Source organism: Bubalus bubalis, chromosome 19 (genome assembly GCF_019923935.1).
Source record: "Bubalus bubalis isolate 160015118507 breed Murrah chromosome 19, NDDB_SH_1, whole genome shotgun sequence".
NCBI classification, from domain to species: Eukaryota; Metazoa; Chordata; class Mammalia; order Artiodactyla; family Bovidae; genus Bubalus; species Bubalus bubalis.
Window position 1 is genome coordinate 65,279,293 of NC_059175.1, and position 15,990 is coordinate 65,295,282.

The 15,990-nt window shown below is 48.1% G+C and overlaps 1 protein-coding gene across 1 annotated transcript in view; it reads right to left on the minus strand.

The window, feature by feature from the left end:
• Positions 1-1,783: 1,783 nt before the first annotated feature.
• Positions 1,784-15,990, minus strand: part of ADCY2 (adenylate cyclase 2) — a 456,951-nt gene continuing 442,744 nt past the window's right edge. The window contains exons 23-25 of the mRNA XM_025270720.3: positions 11,859-11,973; positions 6,519-6,643; positions 1,784-2,617 (exon numbers count right to left, since the gene is read on the minus strand). Coding sequence (XP_025126505.3) covers positions 2,465-2,617; positions 6,519-6,643; positions 11,859-11,973 — 393 coding nt within the window. The 3' untranslated portion in view covers positions 1,784-2,464. The remainder of the gene's footprint in view (positions 2,618-6,518; positions 6,644-11,858; positions 11,974-15,990) is intronic.

Genomic DNA, 15,990 nt, shown 5'->3' on the forward strand with positions numbered 1-15,990 from the left:
TTCTGAATGAGGCAGACAAATGGACCAGTCATGCTGTATCCCCACTCTGGGATGAAGGCCAGTTATTAATTTTGATAAGCGCTTTTTACCGAGTATGAGCCACGGTCCTGGCAGGGCAGCTGTGTTGATCCTGCAAAGCACTGGCAGGAGCGAGGCCTGGGTACCCGCCAGCCTCTCTCGTGGTCATTAGCTCTGTTAATCAGACTTGACCTCATGAGCTGCCAATGAGGAAAATACTCCTAAGAGAAACTGAAATGTGTGTTCAAAGCCTTACAGCTGGCAAAACACCAGAGGCAGGGATCAAACCGAGGGCTTTCCTGCTTCAAGTCCAAGTTCCCAGCCGCTTCCTAGTGGATCACTGGGGTCTTCTACCTTTTATAGAGGCCTACCCTGAGCTACGGTCTGCCCAGACAGGCTGGCGTTTGCAGCTCTACTTTTAGACATTCCATTATGCACGACCTGGGTTGGCCAAAAAGTTTTGTTTGGATTTTCTCGTAACAGCTTACTGAAAAACCCGAACAGACTTTTTGGCCAACCTGCTATTTACTCCTCTCTTTGGTAAAGTATTGGACTTCCCTGGTGACTCAGACGGTAAAGAATCTGCCTACAACCCAGGTTCAATCTCTGGGTTGGGAAGAGCTCCTGGAGAAGGAAATGGCAACCCACTCTAGTATTCTTACCTGGAAAATCCCATGGATGGAGGAGGCTGGTAGGCTACAGTTTATGGGTTCACAAAGAATCAGACACCACTGAGCAACTTCACTTTCACTTTGGTAAAGTATGATATCTTTATGTAAAGAAAGACACCAAAACTTTAGTGTTGGATTTACAGAAACACGCTTTTCCAGTGTTCTGTCTTCAACAATGCATAGCTGTTGCCTTTGTGCCATCTTAAGTCTCCTCAGACATAACTGGCAACCTGTGGAGTTTTAGCAGCTTCTTTCATTAGTTCAAATTACTGGCATGCTGATGTACAGAATTCCAAATTATTCTGTGTCTCACAGCTCTACTGAAGTATTACAGTGGACCAGAGTGTGTGGACAGAGTATGTGCTGATGCTAGCAGAGGATCGTTCTACTGGTAAAATAGTTTTCCCTGTAAATCTTCTGTGTTGTTGAGTAGCTAAGTCATGCCCAAGTCTTTTGCGACCCCATGGACTGTAGCTCACCAGGCTTCTCTGTCCGTGGGCCTTTCCAGGTAAGAATACTGGAGTGGGTCGCCATTTCCTACTCCAGGGGATCTTCTTGACACAGAGATCGAACCCATGTCTCCTGAAAATGCTCTATAGAGAGGTCAAGATGAAAATCATGTGACACACTTTCCAGAGCGCTGCATAATCAGTGACCAGCACCACAAACTCTGTCTCCATCTAAGTTACTCAAGGAGAGCTCAACAGTCTCAGGGACTTCCCTGGTGGCTCAGTGGTTTGGAATCCTCCTTGCAATGCAGGGGACATGGGTTCCATCCCTGGTTGGGGAACTAGGATCCCACGTGTCTTGGGGAAGCTAAGCCTGAGCAGCAACTACTGGGCTTGTGGGCCACACTGGAGAGACCATGCTCTGCGACGTAAGGTCCATCATGATGCAACGATGATCCCATGTGTTGCAACTAAGACCCGAGGCAGCCAAATAAATAAACATCAGGGGAAGAAAAAGGATAGCTCCACCTCTGCTTCTGGAGAGTCCCTTCTGAAACAGTTCTGTCCAGGGGAGAAGACGTGGAAAACCAACTCAATTCTGGAAAGGGGGCGGGGGGTGTGGTGGGGAAGACACAGACTATCAACCAAAGTACATAAAACTTTTAATGAATTAACCTTACAAAAGACAATGGCATCAAAACATCAGACGCGTCTGGTACAAAACTAGTCCTAGGTCGTAAGAACTAATTCTGGTGATGGATGGTGAGGTGTTGCTGGCACGAGACACGAGAGAGCAGGGTGATGGGGGCCCCCGGGTCCCAGCTGGGCCCGGGGACAGCCACTGCAATGAGACACATGGGTGAACACGTCGGATTCCAGGTGGGGCAACAGAATCAACTTAGTCACAAATACTGTGTGTTTTAGTATCAGACTAGCGGATGCGGTTGGCGAGCTACCATATTTTCCAGAAAAGAACATGCACCGGAAGATAATATACAGCCCCCCTCCCCTAGTTTTATTGCCTTAAGAATTTTTGTTTGTTTCACCTCTCCCCTCTTTGTCAGTTTCGCTAAAGGCTCTTCTGCGGTAACGCGCGCTCCTGTTCCTTCTGCTAGGAGTAAGCACAGTGCAAGTGGCAGGGCGATCTTGGCACACGTCAGACACCAAACGGCAGGCCACCAGGTCACAGGAAGGAGTCTGCAGAGGCTCCGGAGGACAGAACAGAGCACACACACACACCACAGACGAGGGACACGAGTGGCAGTCAGAAAGTGCATTGTCATCGTCCTGAAGGTACAGTCCTCCCACCGAAACAAAGGCGAGGCTTCAGGAGGTCAGGTTGCTCTGAGAAAGGGACCGTGACATCTCCGTGTTGACGAAGTAGGTCTTCAGGTCCCCCTTTCCTTTCACGTTGATGATTCCCCGACATGTGCACGTGTAGCCCAGGGTCTGTAGGATGACGCTCGTCTCCTCTGTCACCTGGAAAAGCACAGTGACAGTTGAGGAAGTGCTTGGTGCCCACGTGGACACAATCCTCTCAGGGAGGTGTTTGACTACAAGGATGAAGGTGAAAGTGAAGCCACTCAGTCGTGTCCGACTCTTTGCGACCCCATGGACTGTAGCCTACCAGGCTCCTCCGTCCATGGGATTTTCCAGATAAGAATGCTGGTGGCTCAGATGGTAAAGCGTCTGCCTGCCATGCGGGAGACCCGAATTCAGTTCCTGGGTGGGGAAGATCTCCTGAGGAAGGAAATGGCAACCCACTCCAGTATTCTTGTCTGGAAAATCCCATGGATGGAGGAGCCCGGTGGGCTACAGTCCATGGAGTCAGAAAGAGTCGGACACGACTGAGTGACTTCACTACAAGGATGAAGAGCCCCCAAATGCTCATAACTTCACTACAAGGATGAAGAGCTCGCAAATGCTTATGCTCTTTTGATTCATTCATTCCACTCCTGAGAAACCAGTAGAAGAGAGGGTAATTCACGAGAAGAGAAGCTTTCTAAGGACAATGCTTGTCTTGTTTAATTTTACAATTTTAAAATTGGAGTCTCACTGCTTTACAACATGGTGTGAGTTTCTGCTGTACAACGTAGTGAGCCATATGTATGCATACATCCCCTCAGGTCATAGCAGAACTCCCCGGGCTCTGAGGCAGCTTCCCACTCGCGACCGATTTTGCGCACGGTAGCGTGTGTATGTCAGTGCTACACTCCCAGTTTGTCCCCCGTCCTCCTCTCCCTGTGCCTGCAAGTCTGTTCTCTAAGTCTGCATCTCTATTCCTGCCCTGCAAGTAGGTTCGTCTGTACCAGTTTTCCAGATTCCATATGTATGCATTAATATATGATACGTGTTTTTCTCTTTCTTACTTCACACTGTATTGTAGACTCTAGGAGCACCCACATCACTGCAGAGAACTCAGTCTGTCTCCTCCGGCACGCGGGAGACACATGTGCGCTGGACGGGCCACACCACCATTTTGTTTCTGGTGTGGACGCTGTTGGGGGATGGTGCAGTGGCAGTGACTACGGCAATGAGAGAGGCGAAGAGAGGCTCGGGGGTGCATCTGTCATGACAGATGCTGTCATCAGAACCAGAGGAGGGGGACTTCCCTGGTGGTCCAGTGGCGAAGACTCCAAACTCCCAGGGCGGGGGCCCAGGTTCGATCCCTGGTTGGGGAACTAGATCCCACAGGCCTCAACTAAGAGTCTGCACGCCACGACTAAAGATCAGGCGTGCTGCAACAAGATCAAAGATCCCGAGTGTGCAACTAAGACGCAGCACAGCCAAATAAATCACAAAACAAAACAAAACCGCGGAGGAGGACGGGGCTTCCAGACCCCAGGACAGCATTTGGGGTTGCCAGAAGAAAGGATGAAGGGCATGATGTGAAGGTGTCAAGGGCCAGTTATGGGAAGAGCTAGAGAAATCTGTCTTCTGTCACGTGATCCAGCGGCTGGCCCCTCTCAAAGGGGCCAAAGGGTGGGTCTTTCGGAGTAGATCAGGAGAAGAGGGGGACGCAGAGGCCAGATATTCACATTCTGCCCTCCCCTGGCCGGGCCCAAGTTCCAGGGGAGGATAGATGTAGCTCAGGAATATCAGATAAGAACTGAAAAAAATATGGAGGTAGGCAAGAAACTCAGATGACAAATATGCTCTCCTGATTAGAGTTCTTACGGCAATCAAAATTGGAGAATGCTACAGACATTTGGGGCATCCCAGGTAGCTTGGTGGTAAAGAACCTGTGTACCACTGCAGAAGATGTGGGTTCGATCCCTGGATCGGGAAGATCCCCTGGAGAAGGAAATGGCTACCCACTTCAGTATTCTTGCCTGGAGAATCTCACGGACAGAGGAGCCTGGTGAGTTACAGTCCATGGGGTCACAAAGAATCGGAAACGACTGAGCGTGAACTCATGAATTCTCCTTTCCTATCCTCACCTTCACACACACACACATACAAACACACACAGACACACACACATGCACACTTCATGTCTGGTCTTCCACACAGAGAACCTACATATTGTCTTAAGTCTGGCAGGTTAATTTCGCAGTTGAGGCTGGTACTAGGCATGCCTTTGGCCAACTTTTGATCTGGTCATTGGAATCTGTAGCACCAACCACATAATTATCATGGTCGGGAGGAGGGAGCCATCACCTTGATTACCTCAGCCATCAGGTGGCTCAGTCATAAAGTGCCTGCCTGCCAATGCAGGAGATGTGGGAGACCTGGATTTGAACTCTGGGTTGGGAAGATCTGTTGGAAGAGGAAATGGCAACTCATTCCAGTATTCTTGTCTGGAGAATCCTGTGGACACAGGAGCTTGGTGGGCTATAGTCCACAGGGGTGCAAGGAGATGGACGTGACTGAGCATACACGGATGCATTATTCCTCCAAGTCCAGGGGAAGCCTGGCTGGGTGATGAGGGGCTTTCTAAAATTTCAGGCATAGAAAGCATATTCTCTGTAATAAAAAGCATCTGTTCCGCAGGCCCAGGGGACACTTTTAATATTCTCAGCATCATTTTTTATATTTATTGGCATCTCATTACTGCTAAGAAGCTAGTGCAGCTGTAGGGAGAGACACTCTCAGGAGAAGAAAACCTACACAGAGGTGGACCCTCCAGCCGCTGAGCTGAGTGGACACACAGATGGGCCTGTGGACTGACCCCTTGCTCTGGACGAACAGGAATCTGTCGTGTTTCCTCCCCGGGCTCAGAGCACACAGAGGCAGTCCAGGGGGCTGCGCTGCACTAAATCACACAGTTTTAAGAAGCCCAGTGCCGTTTTAGAGGGATTTCCCAGGTGGCGCTAGTGGTAAAGAACCTGTCAGCCAATGCGGGAGACATAGAGACGCAGGTTCCATCCCTGGGTCGGGAAGATCCCCTGGCGGAGGACATGGCAACCCACTCCCGTATTCTTGCCTGGAAAATCCCATGGACAGAGGAGCCTGGCGGGCTACAGTCCAGGGGGTCGCACAGAGTCGGACAACTGGAGTGAAGAAAGTGTCCACTGTATTTTCAGGGGGCAGGGATATTAGAGAATGTCGGCCAAGCTGAGATGCAGAACAGGGACTCGTGGAGCTCTCTGAAGAGGACACAAAACTGATAAAGTCTACTATTTGTGCCCAATGATTTTCATACAAATTTGCCATTTGGCAGGAAAGTATCCTCCAGATAAACTCCAGTCGTAACAAAACGGGGGTGAAATGTGGAACATCGCTTTTTGAGGATGATGAAAACAAAGATACGAATAGACACACAGGTGTGCACACACAGACAGACAGACACACACACACAGACACACACACACCCCCTTTTCATTCGGAGAGAGTGTCTTTCATTCTAGATGCCAGCACCACAGCCCAAGCAGGCGCATGCAGTCACCACTGCTTTTAATTTGTCAGGTTTTGGTTTCCGCTCCCTTGGCTGGATTCCAGAACCTTCCAGTCATCTCCAGATACCCAAACCCCAGGCTAGTCCGTTCTAGCGCTGTCATCTCACATCACTCCGGCTCATCTCTCCCTCTCCCTCCCCTTGCTCTCCCAGTTCAGCCCCCCGGGGAGAGGAAGGCAGGGCATCACGCCTGGTGTGCGTACCAGCAGGGAGGGCGCCCGCTGCCCTCCCCTTGGTGCGGGCATACTGCCACGTGGGTCGGTCTGATCTACGTTTACAGATGCCATATCCTTCACACTTTGACATAATGTTTTACTCTTCACAGTAAATGCAGAAACCAATTAATATTTCCTCAATAAAAAGTTTAAGCAAATGACAATGTTGACTTTCTTTCCTTTGCTTTAATGTTATCCTTATTATACGCTTATTCACGGTTCCCCAGAGGACAGACATGGCAGATGCCCACAGAGCCCACTGAATTACCTGGATTTTGTCCAGGACTCCGGTGCTGTCCATCCTGCTGGCCACATTGACGGTGTTGCCCCAGATGTCATACTGCGGCTTCTGAGCTCCAATCACACCGGCTATGACAGGGCCATGGTTAATACCTGGGACACACCAGCATCAGGTTAGCGAGATTCAAACCATGAACTCAACAGTGCAAGCAACAGTCTCAAACAGAAAGGTTTTACAAGACCTTTCTTGAACTGTCATTATCAAGCGAACATTAGCCCAACTCAAAACAAAGCAAAAAATAACCTGCCAAAACAAAGCAAAATCATTCCTCTAACTTCATCATCTCAAAAATATTAAAATGTTTCTCTTCCTTCCTCTCCTCCACCTTGATTCACGCTCAAATGTCTATTTGTCACTATTCCACGATGGTGTAAAACTGGTATACTTTACAAAACTAAACATTATAATTGCTTTTCTATGTTGCCATATAATCAAGAGATAATCATTATGTTACTTTCCAATAGTTTTGTAGTTAATCACTTTTAAAATTGGGGTATAAATGGCAACCCACTCCAGTATGACTGCCTAGAAAATCTCATGGACACGGGAGCCTGGTGGGCTGCAGTCCATGGGGTTGCAAAAGTCGGGCATGACTGAGCAACTAACACTTCTTACTTACTTATACTTGCTTTACAATGTTGTGTTGGTTTCTGCTGAACAGCAAAATGAATCAGCTCTGTATATACATATATCCTCTCCCATACCCCTATCCCAGCCCTCTAGGTCCTCCAAGAGCACTGAGCTGAGCTCCCTGTGTTGTAGAGCAGCTTCCCACCAGCTATCTATTTTATGCATGGTCGTGTAAATACATCAATCTTCTTCTCCCAAGTGATCCCACCTACTTCTGAAATGAATATTTAAATATTCTAAATTTTTAAAAATTTAAATCAACATATTTAAAATTCCGTCTAACGTTTCACTGAAACCACCACCCTCCCCTTGACATGTGCGTGGTCCTTTCTAGCTGTGGTGCGCTATTCTGTGAGCTGGACGTGTGCAAACCTCTAATCCTCACACCAGCCCCGGGGATGTGTTCTCTTGTCAGCAGCCTCCATCTTCAGTGGAGGAGGCAGAAGGCGCAGGCAGAGCACAGAGCCGGGCAGTGGGCTCCTGGCTCTGCGCTCACCCTGCTCTCCTCTCTCTGCTGCAAGCTCCTTGTGCACACGTTTCTTCCCCCGCTCGGGGGGCCCACTTTCACGGACACACCCCACGTGCGAGCTCACTAAGTTCCAGAGGAACACGTTTGCGCCTTCTTTTCTTTTTAACCTCTCGGCCCCTCTGCATAGAGTGGGGCATCTTAGCTCCCCGACCAGGGATCGAACCCTCATCCCCTGCATTGGAAGGTGAAGTCTTAACCACTGGACCACCAGGGAAGTGCCAGCATGTTTGTACTCTTGATTCCCATCTGACTCCCCCAGCTTGCACCAAAGCGAAGGAGGGAGTCCCCATGGTAGCATTAAAAAAAAAAAAAAAAAGAAAGAAAAACCCAGCAAATCTTGATATATGTAATATAGAGATTTTGATGCAATTCAAATTGGGGGAAACTTTTCACATGAGAAAATGACTGGCACTTAAAAAAAATACATAACTGGGTAAAGACAAGAAGGATTAGAGGCTTGCACACGTCCAGCTCACAGAATAGCACACCGCAGCTAGAAAGGACAACGCGTGTGTCAAGGGGAGGGTGGTGGTTTCAGCGAAATGTTAGAGGGAATTTTAAATATGTTAATTTAAAATTTAAAGAAGATGGAGGGAGGTTCCCATGAGCGTGATGTTTGGTGGGGGAACGCAGGGCAGACAGAGACCATCCCTCTGCAGGCAGGAGAGACACCAGCCTGTGACCTTCAGACAAGCTTTGGGAGGCCTGCTGGGTTTTGCTGTTTGGGTTTTGGTCTCTGGAAGCTGGCTTCCCTGGTGGCTCAGACAGTAGAGAATCTACCTGTGATGTAGGAGACCTGGGTTCGATCCCTGGGTCCAGAAGATCCCCTGGAGAAGGGAATGGCAACCCACTCCAGTATTCTTGCCTGGAGAATCCCATGGACAGAGGAGCCTGGTGGGCTACAGTCCATGGGGTCGCAAAGAGTCAGACACAACTCAGCGACTCTTTCACTTTCTTTCACAGCGCTGCACCCCTCAGAGTGGGGAAACCCAACCTCTGGGGCATCAAGCCTCCTCACAAACTGCCATCCGCCAAGGAAACTGAACCAAAGGTCCCTGGAGAAATTCATGAGTCACCTCTCTTGAGGGCCCTGGCCGCATGGTCGCCAAGGCACGAAGGCTTTCTTGGATTCCTGGTCTCCATGGGCACTGTGCCCAGGTTCCTCTCCAAGACAATCAGTCACCACCAACAAGGAAGGGCATGGGGGCTCTGACCACCCCCTCTTTGTAAGGGCAACTGTAAAACCAGGGTCATTACAGGTGCACGCCGGAGGTCAGGGTGCGCTCTGACCTTGGATGGATATGGACATAGCATCTGCTGTCAGGAGCCGAGGCTTCAAAAGTCTGGTCAACATCCCTTGTCAGGGAGAGGCTGGGCTCCCCCCAAGCCCCCACCCAAGTGTAGGGGGTAGGATGGTTCCTTGATCCCAGAACTCAGTTCAAACACGCTGACCCATAGTTGTTACGGGCGCAGTGGGGACGTGGGCCACAGAAATAGAAACAGAGGCGTTGAGATTGGTTGATTTTCCCCTTTTGCTTTTTCTCCTGGCTCCTCGCCTCCCAGCCCTACTGCGGGAGTCAAACTGTATGGGTTAATGAGGGTATTTCTGAGAGATTTCAGTTCCCACTACTGAACTGCTTCGTGTACATGGAGTGCTAGAGATCGGAGGGCAACACCTCCTCTTTGCAGTGGAAAGGGAGGCAGGAAACACCATAGCAACACTGTCCCGCAGAATCCCTGAAGGTCTGCAGGGCCGAGGGGGAATTCTCCTCCATTCTAGTGGAGTAACTCGGTAAAGCTCACATCTCTGCTTCGGGCACCCCAAATAACTTATTCCAGCTGCCGGCCAGTGATCCAAGCCCCGCTGCCCTCAGTTTCCCTTCTGGCTGCTCTGACTCCTCTTGGTCAGTGGCTGGGGGACTGGGGCTGAGGGTGTGGGGGTGGGGAGAGCCTGGGCCCGTATTACTGGCAGGAGAGAGATCTCTGCTGAAGGGCAGGGGTTTGCTGGGGCTATGGCTCCCACTCATTGATCCTACAGCTTGACATGCAGAAAAGGACATTAGGAGCAAATTTGGCTCTTACTATAGCTTCCCTGGTGGCTCAGACAGTAAAGAATCTGCCAGCAATGCAGGAACACAGGTTCGATCCCTGGGTTGGGAAGATTTCCTGGAGAAGGCAATGGCAACCCACTCCCGGATTCTAGCCTGGAGGATTCCACAGACAGAGGAGCCTGAATTGCAGAGAGTCAGGCACAATGGAGGAACTAATACTTTCCTTTTCATGTGTATCAACATTTTGCAGGGGCCGATGTGAGCCTTCTGTGTTCCCACCATAAACTGCCACGGGACGGTATGATGCCCGGAGGTGGAGCAGGGAGCCTGCCCTTGGGAGAGGCTGAAGGTTTGGGGAAGCATTCTCAGGCTTCGGCAGAAATCCAGAAGAGCTGGTGTGTGGGGGCGAGTGTATGGCTATTAATAGTTACTTAATAATCAGTGTGAAGTAAGCACTCAATAACTACCTGTTGAAGGAAGCCCACTGACTTGCTCACATTAATTTGGAAAACAGGGTTATGGTCCAGACCAAGAGCCCGAGGCTTCTGATGTGATGGATGTGACTAGCAAAGAACTGTCTCATTCCCCCCGCAGTGAAGGGCAATATTATTTTGGTCCATACATATTTGACAACAGGTGGAGGGGGGAGGTTGGGGTTAGTAGATGTAAGCTTTTATATATAGAATGGATAAATATCAAGCTCCTACTCTGTACCCCAGATAACTATATTCAATATCCTATGATAAGCCATAATATCAAATATGAAAACCACGATAATAAAAGAATATAAAAAATAATGTGTGTGTATATATATATATATATATATATATATAGCTGAAGCACTTTGTATATAGCAGAAATGAACAAAGCTTTGTAAATCAGTTATACTTAAAAAAAAAACAACAACTATTTGACAATAGAGGGGTCATTCCACCATGCAATTGATTTTTTTTAAAGGAGGATACTATGGAAAATTGAGGAGCCCATTTTCCAAGCTGTTAAATCAATAAAGAAGCTCTAGGTGAAGGGACCACCTCCACATTTGATGGGAGCAGTGTCCTGCCCACCTGGCCCTTCTCGCCTTTGTACAGGTAAAGCCAGGTAAAGGTCCATTGGGCACACAGGTGGGACAATCTAAATAAGGCATCTTATTTAGGCATCTGTGTCCAGATGCCGACAATAAGACATACAAGCCATGAAGAGAACCCCGTTTTCTCAAGAGACATTTCTGGGTTTAAAAATTCAGAACATATGGATAGCAAAGGAAGAAAATAGTTTCAAATATTGGAACTTTCAACTCCAGCAGTGTGGGACTGTTCTGACAATTTCTAGAGTCTTTTTTTTTTTTTTTTTTTAACCGCACTGCCAGGCATGTGGGATCTTAGTTCCTTGACCAGGGATTAAATCCATGCTCCCTGCAGTGGAAGCATGGATTCTTAACTATTTAAAAACACTTTTACATCTCTGAAGTCTGGATGCATCCTATATAGCTGTACTGGGCCCCAGCAGCATAAAAGGATGGAGGGGCTTACAGTTAGTTGTACCTGGTCCTTGGATGGTTGAAGCCTATTCCCCCTGTGACCCGCAGAAATGACCCTGGTGGACGGACTCAAGCCGGGCTCACCATCCACTTCTGAAACTAAGTGCTTGCAGCCTGGGTGCAGCCAAAGAGGGTATTTTTTCCCCCTGCATGGGTACTAAGTTGTTACAGTCATGTTGGACTCTTTGTGACCCTATGGACTGTAGCCTGCCAGGTTCCTCTGTCCATGGGATTCTCCAGGCAAGAATACTGGAGTGGGTTGCCATGCCCTCCTCCAGGGGATCTTCCCAAGCCAGGGATTAAACCCAAGTCTCCTGCAGCTCCTGCATTGCAGGCAGATGCTTTATTGCTGAGCCACCAGGGAAGCCCATTTTTCTCCCCTAATTTGCACAAAAGTGCCTCCTGAGCTCACAGCCATCCTGAGCATCCATCTGCCATCCAGTCCTGCTACTCTAACCCACGTTTGTCATTGTGCTGCTCCAACATTGCAAGGGCTGTCGACCTTGCTTCGGATGCCAGGCCTTCCCCACAACCCACCCCAGATTGGCACAACATACCTACTCTTAACTTGAAGTCATTGAAGGAGTGCTTGTTGATGGCATCCAGCTTCCCCACCAGGGCAAACGCAAACTCCACCATGGTGCCAATGTGCATGTACTGCCTCTCCGGCTCCTGGAAGAGAACAGACAGGGCAGGTGGGGTGAGGACTCAGCGGGAGGGGAGGGTGAGGACTCAGCAGGTGGGAGGGAGGTGAGGGCTCAGCAGTAGGGGACGGTGAGGACTCAGTAGGAGGAGGGGGTGAGGACTCAGCAGGAGGAGGGGGTGAGGACTCAGCAGGAGGAGGGGGTGAGGACTCATCAGGAATAAAGATAAAACCAAATATGATGGTTTCAGTGGGAATGAGTGAGAAGGAAAACAGACAGAACCCGCCTATTCAGGATGACAGGCAGATGGAGAAAAGCAAGGTACCAGCTAAGGGGAAGAGAAACAGGACAAGAGGGCGATCAAAGGAACCCATAAGGGCGATAGCACTAAAGCAAATCTCTCAGCTCAGGCACAGCTGACACTTGGGTGGGATTATTCTCTGTTGGGGGGCATCCTGCATGCTTCAGGAGGTTGAACAGCATCCTTTGGATCATAAAGAAAGCTGAGCACCAAAGAATTGATGCTTTTGAACTGTGGTGCTGGAGAAGACTGTTGAGAGTCCCTTGGACAGCAAGGAGATCAAACCAGTCAATCAGTTTCCTCTGGATATCAGTCACATCTCTCCTTCCAGTGTGACAACCAAAAATGTCTCCACACATTGCTAAATGTGCTCTGGAGAATGAAATTGCTCCCAGCTAAGACCCAGTGGCTAAGTAATAAGGAATCCACCTGCAATGCAGGAGACATGGGTTTGATCCCTGGGTCAGGAAGATCCCCTGGAGAAGGAAATGGCAACCCACTCCAGTATTCTTGCCTGAGGAATCGCATGGACAGAGGAGTCTGGTGGGCTACAGTCCATGGGGTTGCAAAAGATTTGGACATGATTGAGTGACTAAACAACAATAAGACCACTGCACTAAATAACATACAGGGACTTCCCTGGTGGTCCAGTGGTTAAGAATCTGCCTTGCGCTGCAGAGGACGTGGGTTTGATCCCTGGTCAGGGAACTACGATCTCACCTGGTGCAGAGCAACTAGGCCTGTGCTTGGCGGCCTGCGTGCCACAACTAGTGTGCTGCAGCGAGAGATCTCACATGAAGCCATGAAGATGCTAAGTGCCACGACTAAGACCAGATCAGTCCAGTTCAGCCGCTCAGTCGTGTCCGACTCTTTGCAACCCCATGAACCACAGCACACCAGGCCTCCCTGTCCATCACCAACTCCCAGAGTCCACCCAAACCCATGTCCATTGAGTCAGTGTTGCCATCCAACCATCTCATCCTCTGTCATCCCCTTCTCCTCCTGCCCTCAATCTTTCCAAGCATCAGGGTCTTTTCCAAAGAGTCAATTCTTCACATCAGGTGGCCAAAGTACTGGAGTTTCAGCTTCAACATCAGTCCTTCCAAGGAACACCCAGGACTGATCTTTAGGATGGACTGGTTGGATCTCCTTCTTGCAGTCCAAGGGATTCTCAAGAGTCTTCTCCAACACCACAGTTCAAAAGCATCAATTCTTCTGTGCTCAGCTTTCTTTATAGTCCAACTCTCACATCTATACATGACCACTGGAAAACACATAGCCTTGACTAGACGGACCTTTGCTGACAAAGTAATGTCTGCTTTTTAATATGCTGTCTAGGTTGGTCACAACTTTCCTTCCAAAAAGTAAGCATCTTTTAATTTCATGGCTGCAATCACCATCTGCAGTGATTTTGGAGCCCAGAAAAATAAAGTCAGCCACTGTTTCCACTGGTTCCCCATCTATCTGACATGAAGTGATAGGACTGGATGCCATGATCTTAGTTTTCTGAATGTTGAGCTTTAAGCCAACATTTTCACTCTCCTCTTTCACTTTCATCAAGAGGCTTTTTAGTTCTTCACTTTCTGCCATAAGGGTGGTATCATCTGCATATCTGAGGTTATTGATACTTCTCCTGGCAATCTTGATTCCAGCTTGTGCTTCTTCCAGTCCAGTGTTTCTCATGATGTACTCTGTATATAAGTTAAATAGGCAGGGTGACAATATACAGCCTTGACGTACTCCTTTTCCTATTTGGAACCAGTCTGTTGTTCCATGTCCAGTTCTAACTGTTGTTTCCTGACCTGCATATAGGTTTCTCAAGAGGCAGGTCAGGTTGTGTGGTATTCCCATCTCTTGAAGAATTTTCCACAGTTTATTGTGATCCACACAGTCAAAGGCTTTGGCATAGTCAATAAAGCAGAAATAGATATTTTTCTGGAACTCCAGTGGATGTTGGCTGGATACAGCCAAACAAATAAATAAGTAAATAAATATTATTTAAAAACACATATATAGCCATGAAATTAAAAGATGCTTGCTCCTTGGAAGAAAAGCTATGACCAACCTAGACAGCATATTAAAAACCAGAGACATTACTTTGCTGACAAAGGTCTGTATAGTCAAAGCTACGGTTTTTCCAGTAGTCATGTATGGATGTGAGAGTTGGACCATAAAGAAAGCTGAGCACCAAGGAATTGATGTCTTTGAACTGTGGTGTTGGAGAAGACTCTTGAGAGTCCCTTGGACAGCAAGGAGATCAATTCTAAAGGAAATTAGTCCTGAATATTCATTGGTAAGACTGATGTTGAAGCTTCAATCGTTCACCTGATGCGAATAACTAACTCACTGGAAAAGACCCTGATGCTGGGAAAGATAGAAGGCAGGAGGAGAAAGGGACAACAGAGGATGAGATGGTTGGATGGCATCACTGCCTCAATGAACATGAGTTTGAGCAAACTCTGGGAGTTGGTGATGGACAGGGAGGCCTGGCATGCTGCAGTCCATGGGGTTGCAAAGAGTTGACACAACTGAGTGAGTGAACTGAACTGAATATATATATGTGAGTGAGGACTGAAAGTTATGGCCCAGAGAGAGAGATTTCTTCCTTTCCTTGGGTGAGTTGTATCATTCCAGAAAGACGATGAAATACTACCATTGCTATAAATTCACAACTTAAAATTGTGAGAGCAAATCAAACTATTAAAAAAATTAGAACCACGAAACAGACTGTCAGCTAACTTTGGTGGAAATGCAAAGAGTCATTACTTAAGAACAGCTACACTTTTCCATCAGAGCTAGATACTATCTCTTGTCTCATGACTTAGGGGCAAGACTTGATTTGGAGGTTTATGCAATCGGCTGGCAAACATCTTGCTCCTTGAGGGGAAGCAGAACATGTTAAATCAACAGACAGGTTCCTGTGCCATAAAAATTACAACTGTCCTGGTAAGGAGAACAGATTGGCCTCGGGAGAAATGGTTTGCTTTTTACGAAATCAAGGTGCAGCAAACAAGCTTACCTCCCTGATAAATTACCACCCAATCTGTTTCTCAGCAGTAGGCTTAAACTGTGGGTTTGACGTGACATCAGTGAAAAATGAAGAGACTGTGCTCTAGGAGCGGGCTTTAAATCCAACATCAATATCTCAATTGGGTGTAGTAAACCCTAGAGAAAATTATGCTCAGTCTCTAGAAGAGCTCAGTTCATTTCACAAGGTCCTTATCACTGAGCTTTTGATAAATGCTTGATGACAGTCTGAGAAGCAGCTCCTTCTCCAATGATCCAGATAATTTCTCCCATCTCCAAATATTTAACCGACTTCCGGCTACATAGTGAGAGCACTCATTCAGTTTCCTGGAACACATTTGATAAGCTGTTTGCTTTGCAGGTTTCACCTGCAGGGAACACGGCATAAAGTAAATGCATGTTTGTTGAGGTTATTGTATAACCCAAGTGACCGGTATCCACCAAGGTGACATTAACATGAGGCTTGACTCCCGGCTTCTTTTCTCTGCTCCCCTAGCCTTCCTCCCGTCGTGAAACTTTCACCGAGTTCCTGCTATAGTGATGTTCGTCTGATTCTGAAGATTTAGAACTGCTGTCTAAGGAGGACTTGGTTCGTCTCCCTGGGGCTCCCAGGAGAACGGATCAGACCTCACAATTTTCTGAAGGACAGTCAGTCCAAGCAGTTGAGTTGACGGTCCCAGTGTGGAGATTGGCCCTCAATACAGTGAGGGCTCAGAA